Raw genomic sequence first — 23,603 nt, forward strand, 5'->3', positions numbered from 1 at the left:
CTTCCGCATCTCTGGTGAAAATTAGAGCTCTGGAGCTTTGACAACCTCCTGGCCGTCTCCCCACCAAAAGGGTATTTTTATTTTCTCTCTCTCTCTCTCTCTCTCCCCCCCCTAAGGTCAGACTAGAAAGGACGAACTCCCTCCCCTAAGGAGTTTTTTCCCCCAAGTGAATGAAAGGAACTGGAAATTTCAGAAAAATGAACCCTGTTTTCCTTTATTCGGCAAACAGCTACTCTGTCAGTGCAAGAGAAGTGAAATTACATTTGCAGCTCAGAATGCAATTCAGGCATCCAAACATATGACACTTTATGGTGAATTTTTCCGGCGTGTGTGTGATAATAAAAATTCAATTTTTTTCTTGAAATTTTTTGATTGTATCAAGTGCATATCAAGGAAATATCGAAGTATTCAGTAACAATTACAGTTTTCCAATCCGTCACTACAATTAACAGATTGTGAAAACAATCCATTACATGTAGCATATATATATATATATATATATATATTTTTTTTTTTTTTTTTCGTTTGCACACCAGGTGAGATGCATGTGAAGTTCCTTGGACATCAGTTTTCGAAGTTTATAACGCAGCTATCAATAGAAATATTTTCTTGAAATTTCATAAGAATATCAAATATACATCCAGAAAACTGGTGTTCCAATATAGTCCTCTAAAAACAATTACAATAAAGCGAACTTTTTTTTTTTATGAAATGCATTGTATTGATCAGTTTTTTTTTTTTTTTTTTCCCCATTTCCAGTAGATGAATTTCCTTGAGATTTTTTTGTTAGTAGATACAATACATACTGATGAAAGGAAATGCGATATTTTTGTTTTTCAAAAACAATTTGTTGCAATTCTTTCATACAACAATTACGAAAAGCAGTAAAAGCAAAATGTTGTAACAGAGCGACAATGCAAAATATTGTTTGCAAATAATATGCTCAACTTTCAGAAGAAAGTTTTCCAAGACAGTTGCTTACATTTTTATTTGCTCCTTGGATCACCTTGGTAACACCTAAGCTCGAGTGAATTAATAGTTTTTGCTGCAATTTAAAGGTAGGAAATCAAAGAATATACTTCTGTTTATATATATTGAAAGTTTAAATTTTGTAAATTGAATAGAAATTATTAGGTTTTTTTTTCAGGGGGAGGGGACGCAACTTTCAAGTTAGGGTTAAAAATTAGAGCTTAGCGGGCGGATGTAAATAGATGCTCGTATTCAGGAAAGAAGACAAATATGTCATAACCATAATTTGTGTGCAGTAAGTGAAGGAAGTAAGTTGGATTGATCAGTGTCAACAATGGTTAACATAAATATAAACATTAGCACAGTCTGCATCAGTCTCCCATCTGCACCAATCACAAGCCTTCAAATTTGCACCCTATACCAAGCTACGCTGCACTTTAAACCAAATAGGCTTTAGTGACGCTATTGAATCTTATCTTATGTGATTTCAGTTATTATTATTCACCTTTTGAAGCTGTTTTCGAAACACTTCACGCTTAACAGGGTAAGTTATTATTTTTATGCTCAGTTGCACCAATGAGACTTAAATTTTAAACTAGACTTAAACAAAAAACTGCACATTAAAATTTTGACTCAACACCCAATAACTCATTTGCTGTTTCGATACAATATTGTCAATTTAAGGAGCACTTAAAATTTAAGTTACATTGGTACAACCGGCCATTTTAATAAATTTACATGTGAAGTTTCACATACCAACTTAAAAAAAATCTAATGTTCATTTTTTCCCCTATAATTTAAATATTTAAAGATCACTTAATCAATGTAATTTGATATACTATTTCAAAAATTATTAATATAATTATTGAAATAGTAATTATTTACCCTAGTTTCACTGTAACACTGTATGTGTATCAAAAATAACATCTATTTTATTCATTTGAATTTTCGGTGATCTTAAAAGTTTGGTTTTTTTTTTTTGTTTTTTTTTAAATGGGGGTTGTTAAATCATTTTTATTTATAGAACAAAAATTTAATTATTTTTTTATTAAAGGGGTGTTAAATAATTTTTTGTAGTGGTTTCGTTCTGTGGGGGGGGGGTTACCGAATTTTCAATAAAGTGTTTTATTCTTAGTGTTAAAAATAAAATAATAAGGCTGAAACTTTTATGGTAAAACATGCATACTTTTACAGTTATCGTTCTTTTTTTACTTTACTCCATAAATTGCAGTTGTCTGGCTATGTATATAAATAGTTTAGCGTTGCAGAAAAACGAAAAAAAGTAAGGGAAACCACCGAAACCTTGATTTCAACGATATTTTTTCGACTAAAAAGGCTAGGAGACAAAATTTTCATTAAAGTTTAAAATATTTGTTATAAAACTTTTTTTGTGTATATAGACTAGATTTAATATATACAGTTGGTTACTTATTACAATTATTTGTTTTAAAATTACACCAAAACTGTTATATGTGTGTATGTGTATTTTTTCCTGCGGTGTTTATTTATGTTTCTGTATACAGTAAACCCCCGCTATTTGCGGGGGTTACGTTCCTGAGAAATGCCGCGAATACTGAGTTGTGGCTCCCATAGTAATAAAGGGGGGTTCCGTTCCAGAGTATGAAATATATAAGAAAAACTAGTCTAAAATTTTGTCTATGTATGTATTATAGTACCTTCATAATATGACTATGTACATAGACAGTACATAGTGAAATGCAAGCATAAGGCATCGAAATGAAAATAAGAAACAATTTAATATTAAATGTAATATTTATTAGAAATTTCAAACAAATCTCTCAATCCAGCGCCTTTGCTATAGCTTAAGAACTTATCCCGCCAGTTCTATCAACAGTTTCGCTAAAGTGTTGATAAAGGCGTTTTGCCCTTTCACGAATGATGAAAGGGAATTTTATTTTGAGTTTGGTCAAAATTCTATCCACAGATTTAAAGCTTTTTCCATTTTTTCTAATTTAACATCACGAGTTACAGAGCAAATTTTTGAAGCAATTAGCGCGTTTTCACGGACACTACAGTGGATTTTTTCTTCCGATTTCTTGATTCATCGTACCGTTGACTCATTGATTTTATAATGTTTTGCCACTGACGAGACACTTTCACCATTAGAAATTTTGTCTAATAACTCAATTTTATTCGCTAATGTCATCACCTTCTTTGATCTTTTCACATTTCCCTCGTTATTCGTAGCCATATTTTTGTATGGGTTAGACAAGAACTTGTCCACAATAAAGTCACTTTCTTCCATTAACACACTCAAAAAAGTTTGTTTTACACTGCAAAACGGTAGATTTATCACTTTTGTAAGCATATAAAATTTATTCAATTTATAAGCATATAAATTAAAAGCAAATGACGAAACCCATGACAAGCGCATAGCACATACTGAACAAGGATTAGCGAGAAACATCCATGCTCGCAATTTTGTCACCCCTCTACCCCCCACCCACTGAGCTCTGTTTTGGCTGGGAAAGATGATTTTAGCCACGCCCACATTTTTTTAGGTTTCATTTTATATTAAATCACCGACCGCAAATAGCGGGGGTTTACTGTATTTTATTATGTATTTTTTTTTTTTTTTTTTTGTCATTTATATCTGCATGTAATACATGTCATGTATATATTTATTATTGTTACTCAGGTTTTATGTTCATGCATATTTTAATTCAAATCTTATTATTTATAGATATTATTCATTTACTTAAGGCTTGAATTTTTGTTAATGTGAATAAAGATTGCTTACTACCTAGTTAGCTTTATTTACTTCGTAGATATACAGTAAATTTTTTTCACTGATCATTTTGTATGTATTTCTGTTGATCTTAATCTGTAATTAAAGCTATTGGGTTTTGTTTTTCAATAATAAAAAATAGGGTTGATATAAATTTGATATTTATTTTTTAATACATCATTTATACCTTCAAAAATGTATTTATTACAGTGTCTACAGAGGCAGAGGAGGAATTATGATGGTTTCAGTTTTTTTAATCTTCTCGTGTTTATATTTTTTACTCCTGTTTTTGCAATTTTCATTAATTATGTAGGGGCCCGAACGTGTTCTTTGCCTCCGGGCCCGAAAAAGGGTAGCTACGCCACTGACTACAGTGTTTATCAGCAGATGATATACACTCTCTGTGAAGGTGGATTCGATATCCACTTCTGCTGGATTCCCAGTCATATTGGGCTTAGAAGAAATAATTTGGCTGACATCACAGCCAAATTATTTCATCACAGTCTGTATAGTCCCCTATACAGACTACAGCAAGTAATCTGCAGTAAGTTACATTCTCAGTGGCAATATTCATGACATTGGCAGTTTACAAACAAGCTATATCGGATAAATTCTCTGATCCATCTTTGGCATTCTGGTCTACACAGGGATCGTAAAAAGGAAGTTGTTCTTGCTCATCTGCCTAGAACACAGTTATCTGTCACAACTCCTTTCTGCTGAGGGCTGATGACTGTCCTATATGCAAGCAATGTGACACTGTTTTTTTCCCTGAAACATATTTTATCTAACTGTACCAGTTTCAGAAATACTCTTTTTACCACTTTTAACCATCTGACTCAGTCAGATTTTAACTGACAACGACAATGTGTCAGCTGTTTTTAGGTTTTTTAAAAATTAATAAATCTTTTCTGATATATTTAAAAGTAATTTTACACGTTTTTACATATTTATATTTTTACTCATTTTGACATAGTGACCTAATTAATCAGGTCACTGAAATATCAACAATTATCTTTTATGGAACATGGTTTGCCACATTATAGCTCTAGCTGCTGATGTGCCATTAAAACTCAAACCAACCAACCAACATACAGCTTATTCATCACAGTGCTCCCATTATTCACAGACAGTTTTGCTGCGGTAGTCTTTCTTTCTGGTTGAATGCATTTGTTATAGAGCCAAGTTAACAGCCGTACTTATTGCAATGAACCACACTGTGGGGGGGGGGGGGAGTACCTCTCTCGAACTGTATCTTATAACCATGGGCACCGGCAGAATATTTTGCAAGGTGGTGCATGTGGGAATAAATTTTTTGTTCACCAAATTTTCAAATACATGCACTATTTTAATTAAGTCAAGTTTGACTGATTTACGTGTACAGCCATGCCAATATTTCATGATCAGTGGGAGAAAGTACTTGTATTTTGAAAGAAAGAATTCGTGTTGTTTTAATGTTTCAGTAAATTAATTAAAATATTAAAAATTGTGTATTACTTCGAAATCCAAAGGTGGTGCACTTGCACCACCTTGCACCATGCTGCTGGTACCCATGCTTATAACACTGACTAACTAAGTGCAGCAGATGCTCTTCAGTCTAAATTTCATTTATTTATGTGATAATGCATCAAATTCAGACAGCTGATATGACTTAGCAGAAAAAACACAAACTTATTTTTTGCTGAATTTCTGGGCATACAAGCATCCCAAGTGCTGACAGAGCTGTGAAAACCACAACAAATTCAATTTTTTCATCAAATTCTTCAAATTCAATTTCTTCAGGTTTCATATATCATTATAAAAATTTAATAATAACACACGCATATAAAAATCAGTGGCACGTTTGACAGAATCAACTGAATGACACATTGTTCCACATAGCTAAATCAAGTTTTTGTACTGATAGACAAGAAGTTATTTTCATTAGAATACATAATGAACACACCCACTTAACACACACATCTGCTCACAAAAAATGATCTTGCACATTTCCTAATTATAACTCTCAGATTACACTAAAACACTCATCTTAAGGGCTATACTAGATGAGCACTTGAAGCGTGAGCATCAGCTGGCATTGTGAACGCCTCCAAAACAGCAAACTACATGTAGCGCTCCTAACGTCAGATCGTTTCAAACTAGACAGGCACTTGTAACATTTCATTGGATATCACCAGCAACTCACTTTTTCTATTCCTAATTTCAAGATGGATGTTCAAATTGGATGTATTGCACTTATGTATAGTGTTGATTGCAAGTAGAAAGAGAAAAGATGATGGTGGCTTCATCCAGAAAATTCAAATAGGTTAAAAACAGGACAGTTTTATATTATGTTTGAAACATACAGGAAGTCCCCCGAGATTTTTTATTTTTTATTTTACAGAATGCCCATACATAGTTTTGATGAACTTTTAATGTTAATTAGTGAAAAAAAATCAAAATTTGATACTGTGATACGGAATTCAATACTGATGTTTCCATCTCTGCTTTATGTGCTGTACCAACAAGCCAATTCCCATTAATTGAAATTTTCTGAAATGTTTTCTTTGTTTGTAAAATTATTTAATGTCTACCTGCTATTCTTATTCAGAGATTAGGTGTTTGTAAGACTTCGTGTCTTACAGAATGGCTTTTGTTAACATAAAGTTGCTCTTACTAAGAAAGGCTTGTTTCGAAAATTACAGTGTCTGGAGACTAGGCACCTGTGAGGTGATCGGATTAAAGTGTATAAAGCCTTGAATGGTTTGTGCATGCTCAATGCTGATGGGATTCTTCCTCATGCTCAGAATAATCACCTGAGAGGGCTTAAATTCAAATTGAGGAGAGAGAGATGTAGGACAGATGTGTGGAAGTTTGCCTTTAGCCAGTGGGTAGTTGGTTGGTGGAACAGACTTCCATCCTTTGTTGTGGAAGTTTGATAGCCTAAATAAATTTAAGGCTGAGCTGGAGGTATTTGGAACGAACGGAGGGGTGAAGTGGGGTGTTTTTTTTTTTTTTTTGGCTGATGCTGCATAAGCTTGCTTTCTCTGCATCATATGCCTCTACTAATGCTAATGCTATTTTCCTGTTTGATTTTACTGCATGGCACTTCCCAGAATAAAACTGCCATGTTACTGGCTTCCATCCATTTGAAACAGTAAACATTTTCCACTACCCACACTGTAACGGATTACTTTCCATGCAATAAAGGATTAGTATTATTTGATTTTACGAATGATCATGAGACAACACCAATTTCTGAAGTTTATAACACAGCTATCAATAGAAATATTTTCTAGAAATTTCGTGAGAAGATCAAATAGAAATCCAGAAAACATGCTGTACCGATATTTTTCCCTAAAAACAATTTCAATAAAGTAAACAGTTTTTTTTTTTTTTTTTTAATCAAATTCGCATTGCAGTGCTATCAGTTTTTTCCATTTCCAGTGTGGCTTCCAATAGATGGATTTTCTCAGTTTTGTATTAGTAGATACAATACACATTGCACAAAGGAAGTATGATTGTTTTGTTTTTCAAAAACAATCTGTTGCAATTCTTTTGGGCTTGTTTTTTATGCCAAGAAAGAGTTGCATGCATTATTTATTTAATAATGCCTGCAAAGTACAACTCCGTACATTGCAGCTTACTGCGTGCTTTCATTGCTTTCACAAAATACTTTTCAAAAAAGAAAAACTGCACCGAAGTTATGTTTGAAACAAAAGATTCCAAATTCGTTTCGGAAGAAGACAGAAACCACACGTGATTTTTTGTTAACGCCGACATGAGTTGTACTGTTGCAGTAGATAATATTAAGGAGTCTTCTGATGTCTCATCATTATTGTTTTGATCTTATTTAATAATAATAAGGTTCTTTATTAACTTAAATCTTATACATTCGCGATTCCGTACACAGATAATCAGAGGAATTTATCTACCAATATATTATCTCTGCAAGTGAACAAACTTGCATTTCATTAACTAATGAAACTGCTACAATATAAGTAATATTTACAATAAATATAAGGTTCAGAATTAAGCTTTCTGATTCTTCTCATCGTTACATAGTTCATCCCAGTTCGGAAACATTTATTTTCCAATTTCAATACAACACTTTGCCTTTATTTCTTTGTCGGAGTAGTCTTTTAATGACATGCTGTAAAAGGCAGGCCTCCTTTACAAATAAACCCCTCTGTGTCAAACATCATCTTCCCCAAAGTAAAATAAACAAACTTTGTGGGTTAGTCACTCACACACTAGCAAGGCTTTTGTGGATTTATTGGATGATTGTTTTCTACAGCAGCATGTTGGGGAGGCAACTAGAAGGAGTAATACTGTTGATCTGATTATCAGTAGTGATTCTTCATGCGTTAAGAATCTGTAGATAAAGGAACCACTGGGTGGCAGTGATCACAGTGTGCTGAAGTGCGATTTACTCAAAGAGGTGACTACGGTGGTCTGAGACAGTATTTAAATTCTATAGAGTGGTACCAACTGATGATGTTACCACCAGCAAATTCAAAATGGGAAGCATTCAAACAATTAATCTTGGAAGCTACTAGGCTTTTCATACCAACTAAGAAATATTGTTCAAGATTTAGACCTAAATGGATGTCAGATGAAATAATTAGACATGGCAGAGAAGAAAAATGCATGGGATAGATATAAATTAACTGGCAACACAGAAGCCTATGTTAGATATAGGGTGGTCTGTAACCAAGTCACAAAGGAGGTTAGGCAGGCAAAGGCAGATTATGAGAAATCTTTGGCAAATGATGCAAAGAAAAACAGCAAAGAGTTCTTTACTTATGTCAACTCTAGAAGGAAAGGGATGAATGAGATTGGTCCACTTGATATCGATGGTTCAATCATTGATGATCCTGCTCAGTTAACTAACAAACCAATTGAATATTTTGCATCTATATTCACTGAGGGGAATGCTAGAGGTGTATTAAACTCAGGCAGTAAGCTAAATAATCTTGTAATAACTGAGAGTAAATTGTAGGAGAACATGTTTAAGATAAGAAAGGCACCTGGGGTGGTTGGAATCTATCCAGTTATATTAAAGGAGGCGGCAAAGGAAATAAGCAAACCCTTGGCCATAATTATGAGAGCTCACTTAGACTCAGGGGAGGTACCCATGGACTGGAGATGTGAAATGTGACCCCAATCCACAAAGGAGGATCAAACGGAGACACGGGTAATTACAGATGTGTTAGTTTAACTTCTATTCCAGAAAAATTAATGGAGGCACTGGTTAAAGAAGCATTGTAGGATCATCTAGACAAGACTTCGGTTATAGCTCAGATACAGCATGGGTTTTTTAAGGGGAAGCCTTGTCTGACCAATTTGATTGGATACTATGATGTAGTCACAAAGGAACTGGATGAACACATTGTTCTCCCCAAATTCCAATTCTGCACTGCTTATATCTGTATGACACCATGTCTCTGATATCCCAACAATGTCTGCCTTTGATGTCTTGACTGGCACTTCAAGCTCACCAAATTTGTTAACTGTACTCCTAGCATTGGTGTACATGGATGTATACATGCCTGTTTCTCCACTTAGTCACCCAACACAGCCCAGGTATTTACTTGTTCCACTATGACTGCCAGTAGTCCTGGAAATCGCCGTTGCCTTGCTTTCATTCTAATAGAAGCAATGCAAGAATCACTTTTGCCTCTGCCTTCAACCACTGTTAACCTTTTAGTCTGTGTATCTCCTCCCCCTGAGGCAGGCAGGAGCAGCAGTGCATAACACACACTTCTTGATTAGACCAGGGTTTGAGCCCGTGACCGCCAAATATGGAGGATGCGGAAAGGTCAGGGAATGACCACCGCATATCCCCGAGCAATATGGCCTTAGTTGCTAATGCTCCTAAAAACCAAATAACAACAACATATCCCCCCCCAAGCTAGCAGTTTCTGACTCACCTAACACTGCCTTGATAGCGTCAGCAATATTCTTTGCACCCTTTCTATTTAATTGTACCCCATCCCTGTAGAAGCAGTCTCTCCTGTCAGCAAGCACAGACCAGGCTGAGAAAAATTCTACCCCTTGAGCCTTGCACAAAATCTCCAGGGCTGAATTTATCGACAGGGCTCTCATCGTATACTCCCTCCTATAGTGTATAGTCAGAATTGCAGATCTCTTACTCTTAGTGTCATTATTTCCAAAGTGTACAACAGTATCACCTCTTCTGCCTTTAAAAGATGATATCTGCTCTACAACATCATCAACTTTTGCCCCTGGCAGACATATCCTCGTCCTGTTCCACCTATCCTTCTTGCATAGTATATTCCCCATCTCTTAATGTTAGATCTCTTACTCTTAATGTCATTAGTTCCAACATGTACAACAATATCACCTTTTGTGCCCTTAAAAGATGATATCTGTGATATCATCTTTTAAGGCTGATGATGTTGTAGAGATGATATCTCTACAACATCATCAACTTTTGTGTCTGGCAGACATACCGTCCTGTTTCACCATATTATACAAGGATAGGTGGTCCTGTTCCACCTATCCTTGCATAATATATTCCCCATCTCCCTGACAATAGAGTCACCAACAGTAGAGAGAGAGTAGAGAGACTTTGTTAGAGATAGGTCATAAATTAACTAAGTTCCCTCTCTTCAATGGAATCTAAAAATCTGAGAGATGTTTTGGGATAAAAAATTTTAAAAAAAACGCCCCAAATGTAGGAACAATATTCCATGGTAGTGCGGATATGTGCTTTGTACAGTTTTCAGGTAAAGTAACGCTGAGAACGAAAGAGAAAACCTAGTTATTTAGGTGCAAAGGAAGCAATATTTGTGATGTACTTAGGCCAAGAGAGATTAAAAGTCAGGTTAATCCCTAATAGAGATATATTATCTTGTCTAGAAATCTGAATGTCATCGAAGATGAGCATAGTAGCAGAAGAATACTTTTTTCAAGATAGGAGAGTTTTGGATGGGTTGAAATCAACTAAGTTATCTTTGTCCCACTGGAGAATTACCTGGAGATCACCATTTAAGGAACTGGTAGCGATATTCGAGGAGTTGAAGCTGTTTTAGCAGGGCAAGGTTTTTCTAACTGGAAGGTACTGTCGTCAACAAAACTGTGGATAGGATTTTGAGTCAGTGGAAGAAGGTCATTAACATACAAGAGGTAAAGAGTGAGAGAAAGAACTGAATCTTGGGGAACATCTGCATTAGTGAAGAAGTTAGAAGTGAGAGAGAAAACTGGATATCCAATTACAGAAAACCACAAGATGGAAGCTTATTTTACAAGACATTTTTGACAAACATGATCAAAAAAATGTCCCAGCAGGTGGATATCATCATTCTTCTCTTTCTTGGTGATTCCTTTCTACTTCTCTCTCAATTTTTTTTTTTTTTTTTTTTTTTTTTGTTGTTGCAGCATAAGCCTCAAGCTTTCTTGCACCATGTGGATTATAATAATAATAATAATAAAAGTCTTTGAAATATTAAGAGCAACTACTTAAAATCCATATTCAACATTAGAAACTGAAATCTTCTGCAAAACTGTCACTGACTAAGCCCCAGCAAACAAACAATAATAAAATGAAGAAAATACTCTACAATGATTACCTCTTAGTGAGAAAAGAGAATGCATGAAAGGATTTTTCCTCATTTTGATATTACTTTTTTTCTCGTAAATCAGCAATTATGAATGTTTTATTTATGAGTGCTGCTGTGTTTGCACATTCATGCATAATAACTCTGAATAGAGTATTTTTAGATGCATGTTTATGATTTTTTTTTCTTTCATTAAACCTAGAATACACCCCAGAAATTTTTGCACATACATTTTAAATGTATATGATTTTATGTATTTTATAATAATTACATGTTCATATTCTCTTGAGTTATTTTAACTATCCCAAGAAAAAAAGATATTTTGATTAAAATTTTTCAGAACATATTAGATAAAACTGAAGAAGAACAATTGAAAGCAGCAATTGTAGCTTCGTTGCAAGAGGCTTCAGGTGGTGCCTCATCCAGCAGAAAAGTATCTCTTGAAGACCATCAAACTGAAGAATCTTCTGATTCAGAATGGAGTGGTCCTAGCAGTTTAAACCAGTCTCCAGAAAGCCTTGGACAAGAAAGTTCAAAAAATTATAAAGAGAGCAAGGAGGTGAAGAGTACTAAAGATTTAAGTAATATTCACGTAAAAGGAAACAGTAGCTCACTTAAAACTGGAGCTCAGTGGAAAGATTTTCTTGGAGACGAAACAGGTGTGTATTTTCTTAATGATTATTTTAAATACAATAGAACCCGGTAAAGAAATTCCTGCATAAGAAGTTTTCCCCTGTACTAGGTTTGGTTTCTTAAGTCCCAGTTTCAACTCTGTGTTGTAATGTATAATTTCCCGCATAACAAGTTTCCCAGGTAAAAAGTTTGTGATAAAGAATACACAGTGTATTATTATAATGATGTTTTCCCACTTAATACGCTTTTTAAATATAGAAATTATTTATTTTTAATATTAAAAAATATTAAACAATATAAACATTTGGTAATCAAACAAGTTAGTGCCAAACATCATTTTAGTTCATAGTAAACCATCGAAGTAGGTGAAATGACATCATTTTTGTTATTTCTCATATTGTGAATGCCTTCACAATGAGTTGTCCTGATATTGTACTACCTCCAATAAGCAATGCTTCGCCAATGGAGAAGACTAATGTTATTTATTCTCAGCGGATACCACCACCCAGGGGTGTGGTGGGGTAGTAGTATCTGCCAAGAATCCATCGACAAAGTGTTGCCTATTCAAGGTAGTTCAATATCAGGGCAACTCGTTACAAAGGCATTCACAATATGAGATATAACAGAAACGATGCCATTTCATCTACTTCAGTGGTTTACTACGGACTAAAATGATGCTAAGCACTAAATTGTTCAATTAGTGAATTTTCTGTAGTCTGAGGCTTTCAATGCTAAAACCTTTTTAGTATAAACATTTTGATATAATGGAAGTGACATATTGCAATTGTTTCATTGATATCCATAATTGGATACATAGACCACGTTAAGTGATAAGTTCTGATGATCATGAAGAGTTCTGAATTACTTAGTGGATTGTTGCTCTGTCTTATTGTAATTGTGACCTTTATTTATTTTATTTATTCCCACATAACATGTTGAAACTCCAGGGGAGTTCATTCTTCCAACAAATGAGTTTACCGCTAGCAGAATGTTAAGCAACTAGAAATCTTCAGTTTAAAAATGTTTCCCATAGACAGAGTAAAATATTTATAAATTATAAAATAGTACTTAAAAATCATCTTTAACTTATGTATGTGTGGAGAAACAAATTTGTGTCACGGAGAAAAGCAGAATTTAATAAACCTGTTGAGTTAAAATTCGTTTAATAAACTAGGAACAAAAAACAAAAGTAATAGACACAAAAGCTATCAGATGGAGGACGTCCTTCTTCAGTTGTGACTGTGACCGTTATTGTAAAAATACAGAATAACGTGTGTGCCATGGTGGTCATGCATGGTGAAAAATCGCGTGTTACAGGTTCTTGCAACAATTAGCTGGTTGTAGTTGTAATACTTGGGAATGCTCTGAGCAGCAACATTTGTCAGGTAGGAGGATGGTTGCCTCAGTGATGGGGTTGATGCAACATCCTCTGTTCTGGTTAAAGGAACCACTACAACATGAGATGTGGAGCGATTCCAACAAGGCATGGTGATGGTAGTTTCAGGATTGGTCAATAATCTCGACGTCACTGCATAGATCAGTGTTGTGCTGAATAGACCAGAAGTGCTCAGCAATCGTTGAGTAATCCCCACATCCACCGAACAGGTGGCTTTCTCATTCTCAGAGACCTAATTCCTGAGTCTTCTGCTGGTTTTCCCAACGTACGAGCCAGAGCAATTACGGCAGGAAGTATGGTACACTAATCCACTCTGCAGTGGGTGGGTGGGGGACTGGTGTCTTAACCCTGAAACGAGGGACCGCAACTTTCTCCCTGGAAATGATAATACTTTACCCATGAGCCTGTAACTCCCTAGAAATTTGTTGCGACAGGTTTGGGTCGTACAGGATAAATGCGGTCGAGGTGGGGGTCATCATTGCGCAGGGCCCTTGGGTTGGCAACTTGGGCATGGGCCTTAGGCAGCATCTATCCAGGGCACTTGTAAAGTATCCATACTTTGCCAAATCTGCCTTAACCTTAGTAATCTCAGTGCACCTCTCATCCTCAGAACTGGAGTGGGTTAGTAGGGTTCGCACCATGCTGAGAAGATGGCTGCATGCATGTGCTGACCGGTAGTTGGTGAATTGGCTAGCACACATCGGCTTGCGGAAGACTGAAGTCTTTAAACGTGAAACCTCGTGCTGGACAAAGGTATCTAAGAAAGGACGGGCATTGCCTGGCTCCAGTTCAGTGGTGAATTGAATGAAGGGCAGCAGAGAGTTAAAGTGGCTCAGGAGTCAGTCTCCTGACTCTCAAGGAATGACCACGAACACATTATCCACTTAGCAGTGCCAAAAGGCTATGGTATCTGGCAAACCCCAGAAACATGTGACCCTCCAGCTCCTCCATTGTGATGTTTGCTGTGACTGAACTAACTGGTGAACCTGTAGCTGTACCATGTATTTGCCAGTAAATGGACCCACCAAACATGCTGCTCAGGGTCTGGTTATTGTCTAGAAGCTCCTTTGCACATGTGATGGATAGGCATCTAACTCAGTCCAAGAATTCCCCACTGTTTGAAAAGGTATGGGCAGTCTTCCCTACCAGGTGTGAGAGCAGACCAGAAACAAACTTTGATAATTCATAAGTTTATGTATGTGTATCTTTTCATTTTTATTTGTGTAGTTAATATTTCATACCATTAGGTCACATTCCCTTCTAAGACGTTTTCCCATGTAAGAATTTCTGAACCTCCAATCCCTTGGAAAACTCCTTATCCAGGTTCTAATGTAATTACATTACAGTATGATTGAAGAAACCTACCCAACATTGGGTGGATTGGGTCACCAAAACACCAAGCAATTTCTGGGTTCCCCTGTCTATGAGCACTACAGCAGTATGACCTACAGAATCAATAATTTAATCACAAGAAAATTAATCACAAGTTTAAATTTCAAGTTATATTACTATAGTAAAATATATAAATTTATTATGGTTATGTTTTGGGGCATTTTGATGCATCAGATGTTTTAGTCATAGTATACTGATTCACATGGTTGAGAGAGAGAGAGAGAGAGAGAGAGAGAGAGAGAGAGAGAGAAAGTGCTCAAAGTCGATTTGCATATTGTGGTGGGGGGCTGTGCTGTAAAAACCAAAATCTGCTGTATTACCTAATAAAGGACCACATAAAAATTATAATCTGTTTTCACACGATTCTTGAAACCTATTTCTACCTCCATTGTGTCTGTCTCTGCAATATATTTCTACAGTCAGCAGATACCCAGAGTATCTCCCAAAGTTATATATGATTTCATATATTGTCTAGAAGGGCTACTTCTAGTTTAAACACTTGCCATTTTTTCTAAGTATAAATTATATTACTTAATTTTTCCTCCATTTTCTACTGTTTAAAAATTGTTTCTACATCTTTGAGCTTGCTTGTAAAGTAACTTAAGGACTATAAGTGCAAAGGCGTAGACTTTATGAGATCCTGCAGATTAATGTTTTAGGAAATTTTTACCGTATTTTTGATTCACAGCTGAATTATATGCCATAAAATTAACACTTAGTAAAATTATTGAACTTTCTGTCTCACCTGCCATAATTTATACTGACTCCTTCAGTGCTATTTCATCCATAAGGAAGAATTTCTCATCTTCTCATCCTACATTGAAATATATTCATTCTCAGCTATTTTCCTACAGCATATCCAATCAGTCAATCAGTTTTTGCTGGATCCCTGGCCATTCTGGCATTTCAGGAAATGAAAGTGCGGACCTCACAGCTAAACATCCTCAACCCGCTATCGACATCCTCAGGTTCCTTACACTGATTACAAGCCTATTATTCACAAAGCAAGTTACAACAACTGGTCACAGATCTGGAAAAGGAATATTAACAGTAAACTTTACCAGATAAAACAAGAACTAAGCTGTAGCTTTCTCAGGCTTTCGACAAAACAGAAGAGAGAAGTGGTACTGACAAGACTCAGAATTGGACACATTCATCATACCCATCCGTTCCTGCTACTGGGAGAAGATCCACCCCAGTGTTCATCCTGTGGCAGTCAACTTACGATTATGCATTTTCTGTTTGATTGTCCTTTATATTCAACCATATGGTCAAACAGTTTTCGGTCGGTCTCTAGGCTGAACATCTCATGTGATTTAACTCTTATTCTGGGAAATGATGCAAACATAGAAGAACTTATAATCCATTTAAAATGTATTAACCTGTATAGGAGTATTTAATTTAACATCTACAGTGGTATATTTCAAGTAAATAAACTATGAGCAGACACGGTTTGGCCTCAATGGCCCTTGTGTTGTTAAACCACATACCAATGACAACAACTCAAGGAAGTGGAGAATGAAAAAGATCTGGGGGTAATTGTGCAGTCAGATGTGAAGTTCTCTGAGAAGTACAGATAGGCTACCAGAACATGTCATGCAGTCTTGTCAATGATATATAGGAATTTTACTAGCAGGCACAAGGAGGTGATTATCCCATTGTACAAAGCAATGGTTGGGTCATACCTTGAGTACTGTGTACAAGTATGGAGGCCTCATTTTAGGAAGGATGTAGAGTTGCTAAAATGAGTACAAAGAAGGGGAACAAAGGGGATGCTCTTACCAAAGACGACTTGTTCTGCAAATTACAATGCCTGGAGACTAGGCACCTGTGAGGTGACCTGATTGAGGTTTCATAAGGCCTTGAATAGATTGAGAAAGCAGCTCAATGCTGATGGGATTCTTCCTCTTGCTCAGTTGTTTATTGTTGTTTGTTATTTGGTTTTTAGGAGCATTAGCAACTAAGGCCATATTCCTCCGGGATATGCAGTGGTCATTCCCTGACCTTTTTGCATTCTCCCTATTTGGTGGTGACGGGCTCGAACCCTGGTCTAATCAAGAAGCATGTGCTACACACTGCTACTCCTTCCCACCTGGCTACAGAGGCGCCTCTTGCTCAGATTACGAACTTGAGGGGGCATAGATTCAAATTGAGGAAAGACAGTTGTAGAATAGATGTGCGAAAATTTGCCTTTAGCCAGCAGGTAGTTGATTGCTGGAACAGACTTCCATCTCTTGTTGTGAAAGTTGATAGCTTAAATAAATTTAAGGCTGAGCTAACAGGCATTTAGAGTGAATGGATGTATAAAATGGGAGGACTTTTTTTTTTTTTTTTTTGTTTCTTTTTTGGCTGATGCTGCATAAGCTTGCTTTTTTGCATCCTATGCCTCATATAATGCTAACTGCTGGTCGTCCTAGGATTTCTTCATCATGCACTGACGTTCTTCCACATTTGAGCCAAATTGTTTACAACAATGTGCAACAACAGAGTAACCTGGGTGGTCTTCTCCATAAAAAGTGACTATTTCACATGGACTGTTTTGGCGGTTTCCCCTTGCAGAAAGAAGAGCCGAATCACCAATCTGAATTCCACTTGATTCATTTTGACACTTCACTTCATTCAGTGCTACAAAGAAAAAAAATTTCCAGATCAAAAACAAAATTTGTGTGCTTGCGATAGAGATTTCAAGGTATAAGACAAAAATATTACATTTTTCTGTCACAAACTACTTCTGGGTGAATACAAATATTTTTTGAAACCTCATATGTTGCCAGAAAAGTGCACAACTGTACTGGTATGATTGCAAGGATTGGCTGTGCTGACTGGGGACTATAAAGGAAGAGCCTTGCACATATAAGTCAATCTTCTAACTAGGAATAAGCCAAAATTAGACACAATCTAGTGGACCATACTACTGAACATCACAAAGGCATGATGTAAGCACATCTGCTCTTCAGGTGCTAAATGGTTTGGAAGTAACTCATATTACTTCCACATCCTCCCTCTGGATTTTGTAGTAATAAGAAGGCGCCTTAATTACAGACTCAGAAAACAAATACAAACTTGTATTTGTTTTCTGAGCCCATCTGCACTGCTCAGCGAACTTCATATTTGACTGCACAATTACCCCAAGGTCATTTTCACTTTCCACTTCCCTGAGTGTAGTACCACACAGTTGGTACGTTTCCCTTTAGTTATTGCTACCTATATGCAGTACTTTGCATTTGTCAATGTGAAACTTCAGTTGCCACTTCTCAGCCCATTTTCTGACATCAGTATCATTGATAAATAGACAAAACAACAATGGGCCCAACACCAAACCCTGGGGAACTCCACTAACAACATTTGTCCATGAAGAGCAGTGTCCATTGATTACAACTCTCTGTCATCTCCCCTCAACCATCCCTTTATCCATTGTAGCAACTTACCCTTAATGTCATACCTCTCCAATTTATACAGCAGTCTTCCATGTGCAACATCAAAAGCTTTCCTGAAATCCAAGTATATGATATCAAAATTATTTTTGGCATTCAGTTCCTTTGTGACCACATCATAGTATCCAATCAAATTGGTCAGACAAGACCTTCCTTTAATAAACCTATGCTGTGTCTTAACTATTACTGCATTATTGTCTCGATGATTCTGCAATGCTTTTTTTAACCAGTGATTCCATTATTTTCCCTGGAACACAAGTTAAACTAAAAGGTTTGTAATTACTTGTGTCACCTTTTGAACCTCCTTTGTGAATTGTGATACATTTCACACCTCCAGTCCATGGGGACTTCCCCTGAGTCCAAGGAAGCTCTCATAATTATGGCTAAGGGTTTGCATACTTCCTTTGCTGCCTCCTTTAATATAACTGGATAGATCCCGTCCACCCCCAAGTGCCTTCCTTATGTTTAACTTCAACAATTTCTCTTCCACTTAGCTCCCTGTTAGCATTCGATAAACTTCTGGCACTCCCCCTCATTGAATGACTTATCAGCTACCAGAGCATGATCATCAACAGTCAACCCATGTATGTTAAGTGGTCCAATCTGATTCATCCCTTTCCTTCTAGAGTTTACATAAGTAAAGAACTCTTTGCTGTTTTTCATTGCATCCTTTGCCAAAGATTTCTCGTAATCTGCCTTCGCCTGCCTAACCTCCTTTGTAACTTGATTACAGACTAGTTTATACCTGCCATAGGCTTCTGTCGACTGATACTTTATATGCATCCCATACATTCTTCTTCTTCTCTGCCACAAGCCTCATTAATTCATCTGACATCCATTTAGGCCTAAACCTTGAACAGTATTTCTTAGTTGGAATGAAAAGCCTAGTAGCCGCCAAAATTAAGTCCCTGAAGGCTTCCCATGTAGAATTCAACATTGGTAACATCATCAGTTGATCCCACTGTACAGAATTTAAAAACTCTGAGACCACTGTAGTCACCTTTATGAAAGCAAAAGCCCTTCCCTTTAGCCTTGATGGTAGTTACATCTTTAAGTAATTCCCACATCAGTACATTGTGATTATTGTCACCCAGTGGTTCCTTTATCTGCAAATTCTTAACGCATGAATAATCACTGCTGATAATCAGATCAAGAGTATTACTCCCTCTGGTTGCCTCTCGAAGGTGTTGCTGTAGAAAACAGTCATCCAATAAATCCACAAAAGTCTTGCTAGTGTGTGAATGTCCAACCCACAAGTTCCAGTCAATATCTGGAAAGTTCAAATCCCCCATTATAAGACATTCTGATTTACTGGCTCGCTCTATTTCTCTGCACAATTGCTCATTATAGTCATCAGATTCATTAGGCCTATAACACACACCTACTCTCATTTTTCCTTTCCCAGTGCTTATTTCACACCAAACAGACTCAACACTGCATTTTCAACCAACATCAATTGGATGCACTTCCTTAGATTTTGTGTTTCTTAACTAACAGCATAACCCCTCCTCCCTTTCTGTCCTGTCTATCCTTTCTGTACACATTGTACTCCCGAAATTCCAGTTCTGCACTGCTTATGTCTGTGTGACACCATGTCTCTGATATCCAAACAATATCTGCCTTTGATGTCTTGACTAGCACTTCAAATTCATCAAATTTATTAACTATACTCATAGCATTGGTGTACATGCACCTGTTCCTACTCTTAGTTACCCTAACATAGCCCATGTATTCACTTGTTCCACTATGACTACCAGCTGTCTCAGAAATCTCCATCACCTTGCTTTCCAGGCTGTTGCTCAGTCTAACAGAAGCAGTGCAAGAATCAATTTTGCCTCTGCCTGCGGCCACTGTTAACCTTTTAGTCTGTGTATCACCCCCCCCCCCCAAGATAGCGAGACTACCAAAAGGGAAATCACCAGTAGGCTCCTTCCTTGGCTGACCCCAGTTTACTCCAAACCCTCCCCCTGGTTTCTATGCTACCTGCTTGCTCATAAGGCATAGTTCCCTAATGCAAAACTGTCAACTAGGACTCACACAAGATCCTGACTATACCTGCAGAGCTGATGAGGATTAGGCATATGCTATATGATTGTACCAGTTACCATTCTCACCAATTTAATACTTAAAAATGCAAAAGAGTTTACCTCAGTACTTCTTCATAGGATGACTTCTACACTATACTTTCCAAGTAAGACTGATTTAAAAATGATTTAAAATGCATAAAAAACTTCTTTAAAATAATTTACTGTGTTTATTACTCTTAGTGCATGAACTATCCGACACACCATATAGTGTAGAAGTCATCCTATGAAGAAGTACTTAGGTAAGCTCTTTTTTGCATTTTTAAGTACTAATAAAACATAAGATATATTGGGCCATAGTAGCTCTTAGTTTCATAGCATTCCCACAGATGTACTAATGTCAAAGATATGACCAATGAATCTGTATGAAGTATTTTCAGGTCAAACGACACCAGTATGCTGTGCCCATTGTTCATCTGGCTTATTAGCAGCCGGTCCCCTAGTGGGACCCAACTTTTCTTACTTCACTGCGGGGAGGATAGCCAGGTGTACCAGTTGTCTATACATAATACTCTGGCAGGTCCTGCCACCTATTTTCCTGAGATTTCGATGGCTAGGACCTGAATAAAATAAAATAAAGATAAAATGTTCGCAGTAGGTTTTTTTTTTTTAGTAAGTGGTTATTAGAAACACTAGACGGGGTTGTACGCTAAAATGATAAATTCTAAGAGCCTAAAAGGTCAGGCAGGAAGTTTGATGTTATTTAAATTTGGACTCATGTGGCAATACACTGTAAGGAGAAAGTGTTGGGAGGAGAGGTGGAAGACTGGCCTTAGGAAAACAGAAGAAAGGGAGTCGATAGAAGAAGACCCCCCCCCACGAAGCAGTGGGGCATGCCCATCCCCCACCAGGAGGGAAAGTGGGTGGTGGCACAAGAGGGAGACAGCAAGATGTCACCTCCCCACCCCTGCCAGGGAAAGGAGTGAAAGCAGGCTGAGCCAGTGTCCAGCCTGCTTTCACTGCAGTCATGGTCATGTATTGGTCCAGTTCGGTCCTAGTTTGTCACGTTTCATTTTTCTTGCTCTAGGATGGTATTTTGTCTAGCGCCTGGTGATGGCACAATAGTGTCAATGCGTGGGCTCTTGTGTACGGCAATCCTCTCATAGCTTGCATTTATATTAGAGGTGATTAAGTTTTAGTCATTGTATTGTCATTTTCCTGTTTTCTTTTGAGATGGTCCCAGTAGTATACAGGGATGTCCAGGAAGTGCATTTCACAGTTTCGCATTCCTTGATGTTAGGATTAGGTGATTTGTCACATTTGAGTCTTCTTACTCCCAGCAAAAGGCAGGACAGATCCAGATGATGTTTCCACATTTGCGTTTCTTGGTGGAAGGTTACAGTCTTTTTGGTCACTGCTGCAGTTGCAGGAATGTCCTCCTTTTAAAGAGATCTTTGACAAACTGAGCAAATGCCCAGTATATGTCCTCCTCTGTTGGTCTCAGAGGAAGAGACAGATCCTGGTAATCAGCCTGCAGTGCAGGTCCTCATGGAGAGGGCAGGTGTAAAGTAAATGTTTCCACAACATTTCTCGGAAACCACAGTGACACAGTGGAATATCCCTGAGTTCAAAACCCTGAAGCTTGTTTCTAAAGGGCCCACGGCCAGTGAGTAGATAGGTGGTATAGAGTCCAGGGGCGATCCATGGCGGGTATTTAGGATATACCATTTGTATTGTAGGCAGAAATTTGTGCGTGATTTGTCCTTTGCTGGCTGCTTCCCAGCGGGCCTGCAAGTCAGTTGGAGTTGAGCAGAAAGGCATTTCCTTTCATTTTTAAGATCATTTGAAGGGTCATAAAGTCAAGGCAAGTGACAACCTGGCCTTTTTGCCAGCTGATAAAGTAGTCCACATTGAATGATTTCCAGGTCCATGGGGAGGGATTCCGTAAGGGCTGGGAGTGCGGGAGTACTGACTGTGTTACAAGCTCTTGAGGTGGTTAGTAATATACACTGTTGTATTGTCTCCAGCTTTCTCCTGTTTACAGTTGTTGCAGCCTTGTTGTACCAGATTCCAGCTGCATACAATATTACCGGTAGAAAGACAGCTTTATAGTAGAGGCTGAGGGTTTTATCCCCCTCAGACCCCAGTCCTTGCATGCTATTCTTGTAAAGTGTAGAGTTGACTCTGATTTTCTTGTGTACATACTTGAAATCTGGTGTATACGATAGATTTTTTATCAAGAATCACTCTGAGATGTTTCAATTCAGTAGTCTTCTTGATAGTTACACCTTGAATCCTTATTTGGGGTGGTCATCTGATATCCAAGGTTCCTCTGAGGAGAATAGATCTTATTTTCTGTGATGAAATTTTTAAGTTATTGCTTGCAGCCTAGTTCTCGAGGGTGTCAGTTGCCCAAGTAGTCGTAGTCTCCAGTTGGGCTCTGGTATCCCCAGGAAGCATCAAAACCAAGTCATCCGCATTGGCCAAGGAAATGACTTTGCCGAGAACCATGTTCCAGAGGAAGGGGCCTAAGACAGAGCCCTGTGGGCAGCCTCTAAACACCTCTTTTGTTACGGAGGAGCATGGAGCTCGAACAGTTACATATCTGTTAGACAAGTATTATTTGATACATTGGAACAGGTTTTTTGGAAAGTTGGCCTTCCAGAGCCAGCCGAGGACGCTTGGCCACCATAAGGTGTCAAATGCCCGGCAAAGTCTATTGCAATAACAAAGAAATATTTGCGATTTGTTAAGGTTGCAGCTTCATTGATGTTTTCGAGGACATCTAGGGTTGTGCAGCTTTTCTTAATGCCAAACTGATTTTGCACCTGTAGGCGTGCTGCACTGTAATGAGCTTCAATCAGTTTTTTCAGAAATTTTTCAAACAGCTTGCTCAGTATGGAAAGGAGTGCGATTGGTCTGTACGACTCCAGAAGGTCCTGTTTGTTACTGGGATTTTTGAGAATGAGACATAGGTTTGCAGTTTTCCAAGCCTGCGGGAAGAGGCCCTCCCGAAGGCAATGATAGATCAGATTGAGTATCACCTCCGGAATGGCCTTGACGGCCCTTTTAATGATATGTGGTCCTAGGAGGTCAATGCTGGGAGACTTCCTGTTCTATTTTGGCGAGAGGTTCTTCGTAGGTAGTTGTATAATAGGTGTCATTATCCTGACATAGGATTTTCTGTTCCTAACTGGAAGGAGCTAGGGGTTCCAAAAACAGAGTATCCAGGATGTTTCTCACAGAATTTTTCCAAGTTCTAATATAAAGTTCCTTGCAGCATGTAGCAGGGATAACTTCATCCCTGGGGAGTTTGTTTGTAGTTACCCTGTAGGCAACACGACAGTTGCAGATACAAAGTTCTCCCAGCAACGTTGTTTGTGCTGGCGGATGGTGGTGGTGATCTGCTGATTTCTGGCTGTGTGGAAGTTTTGTCTCAGTGCCTCT

General features: G+C 37.6%; 1 protein-coding gene across 1 annotated transcript in view; it reads left to right on the top strand.

Annotated features, from left to right (window-relative positions):
* Positions 1-23,603, top strand: part of LOC150091113 (UBX domain-containing protein 7) — a 690,832-nt gene that overhangs the window by 574,671 nt on the left and 92,558 nt on the right. Inside the window, exon 11 of the mRNA XM_090384602.1 lies at positions 11,618-11,936. Coding sequence (XP_090240728.1) covers positions 11,618-11,936 — 319 coding nt within the window. The remainder of the gene's footprint in view (positions 1-11,617; positions 11,937-23,603) is intronic.

The sequence above is a fragment of the Mastigoproctus giganteus genome, chromosome 1, assembly GCF_048544385.1.
Source record: "Mastigoproctus giganteus isolate SK-2022 chromosome 1, ASM4854438v1, whole genome shotgun sequence".
NCBI lineage: Eukaryota > Metazoa > Arthropoda > Arachnida > Uropygi > Thelyphonidae > Mastigoproctus > Mastigoproctus giganteus.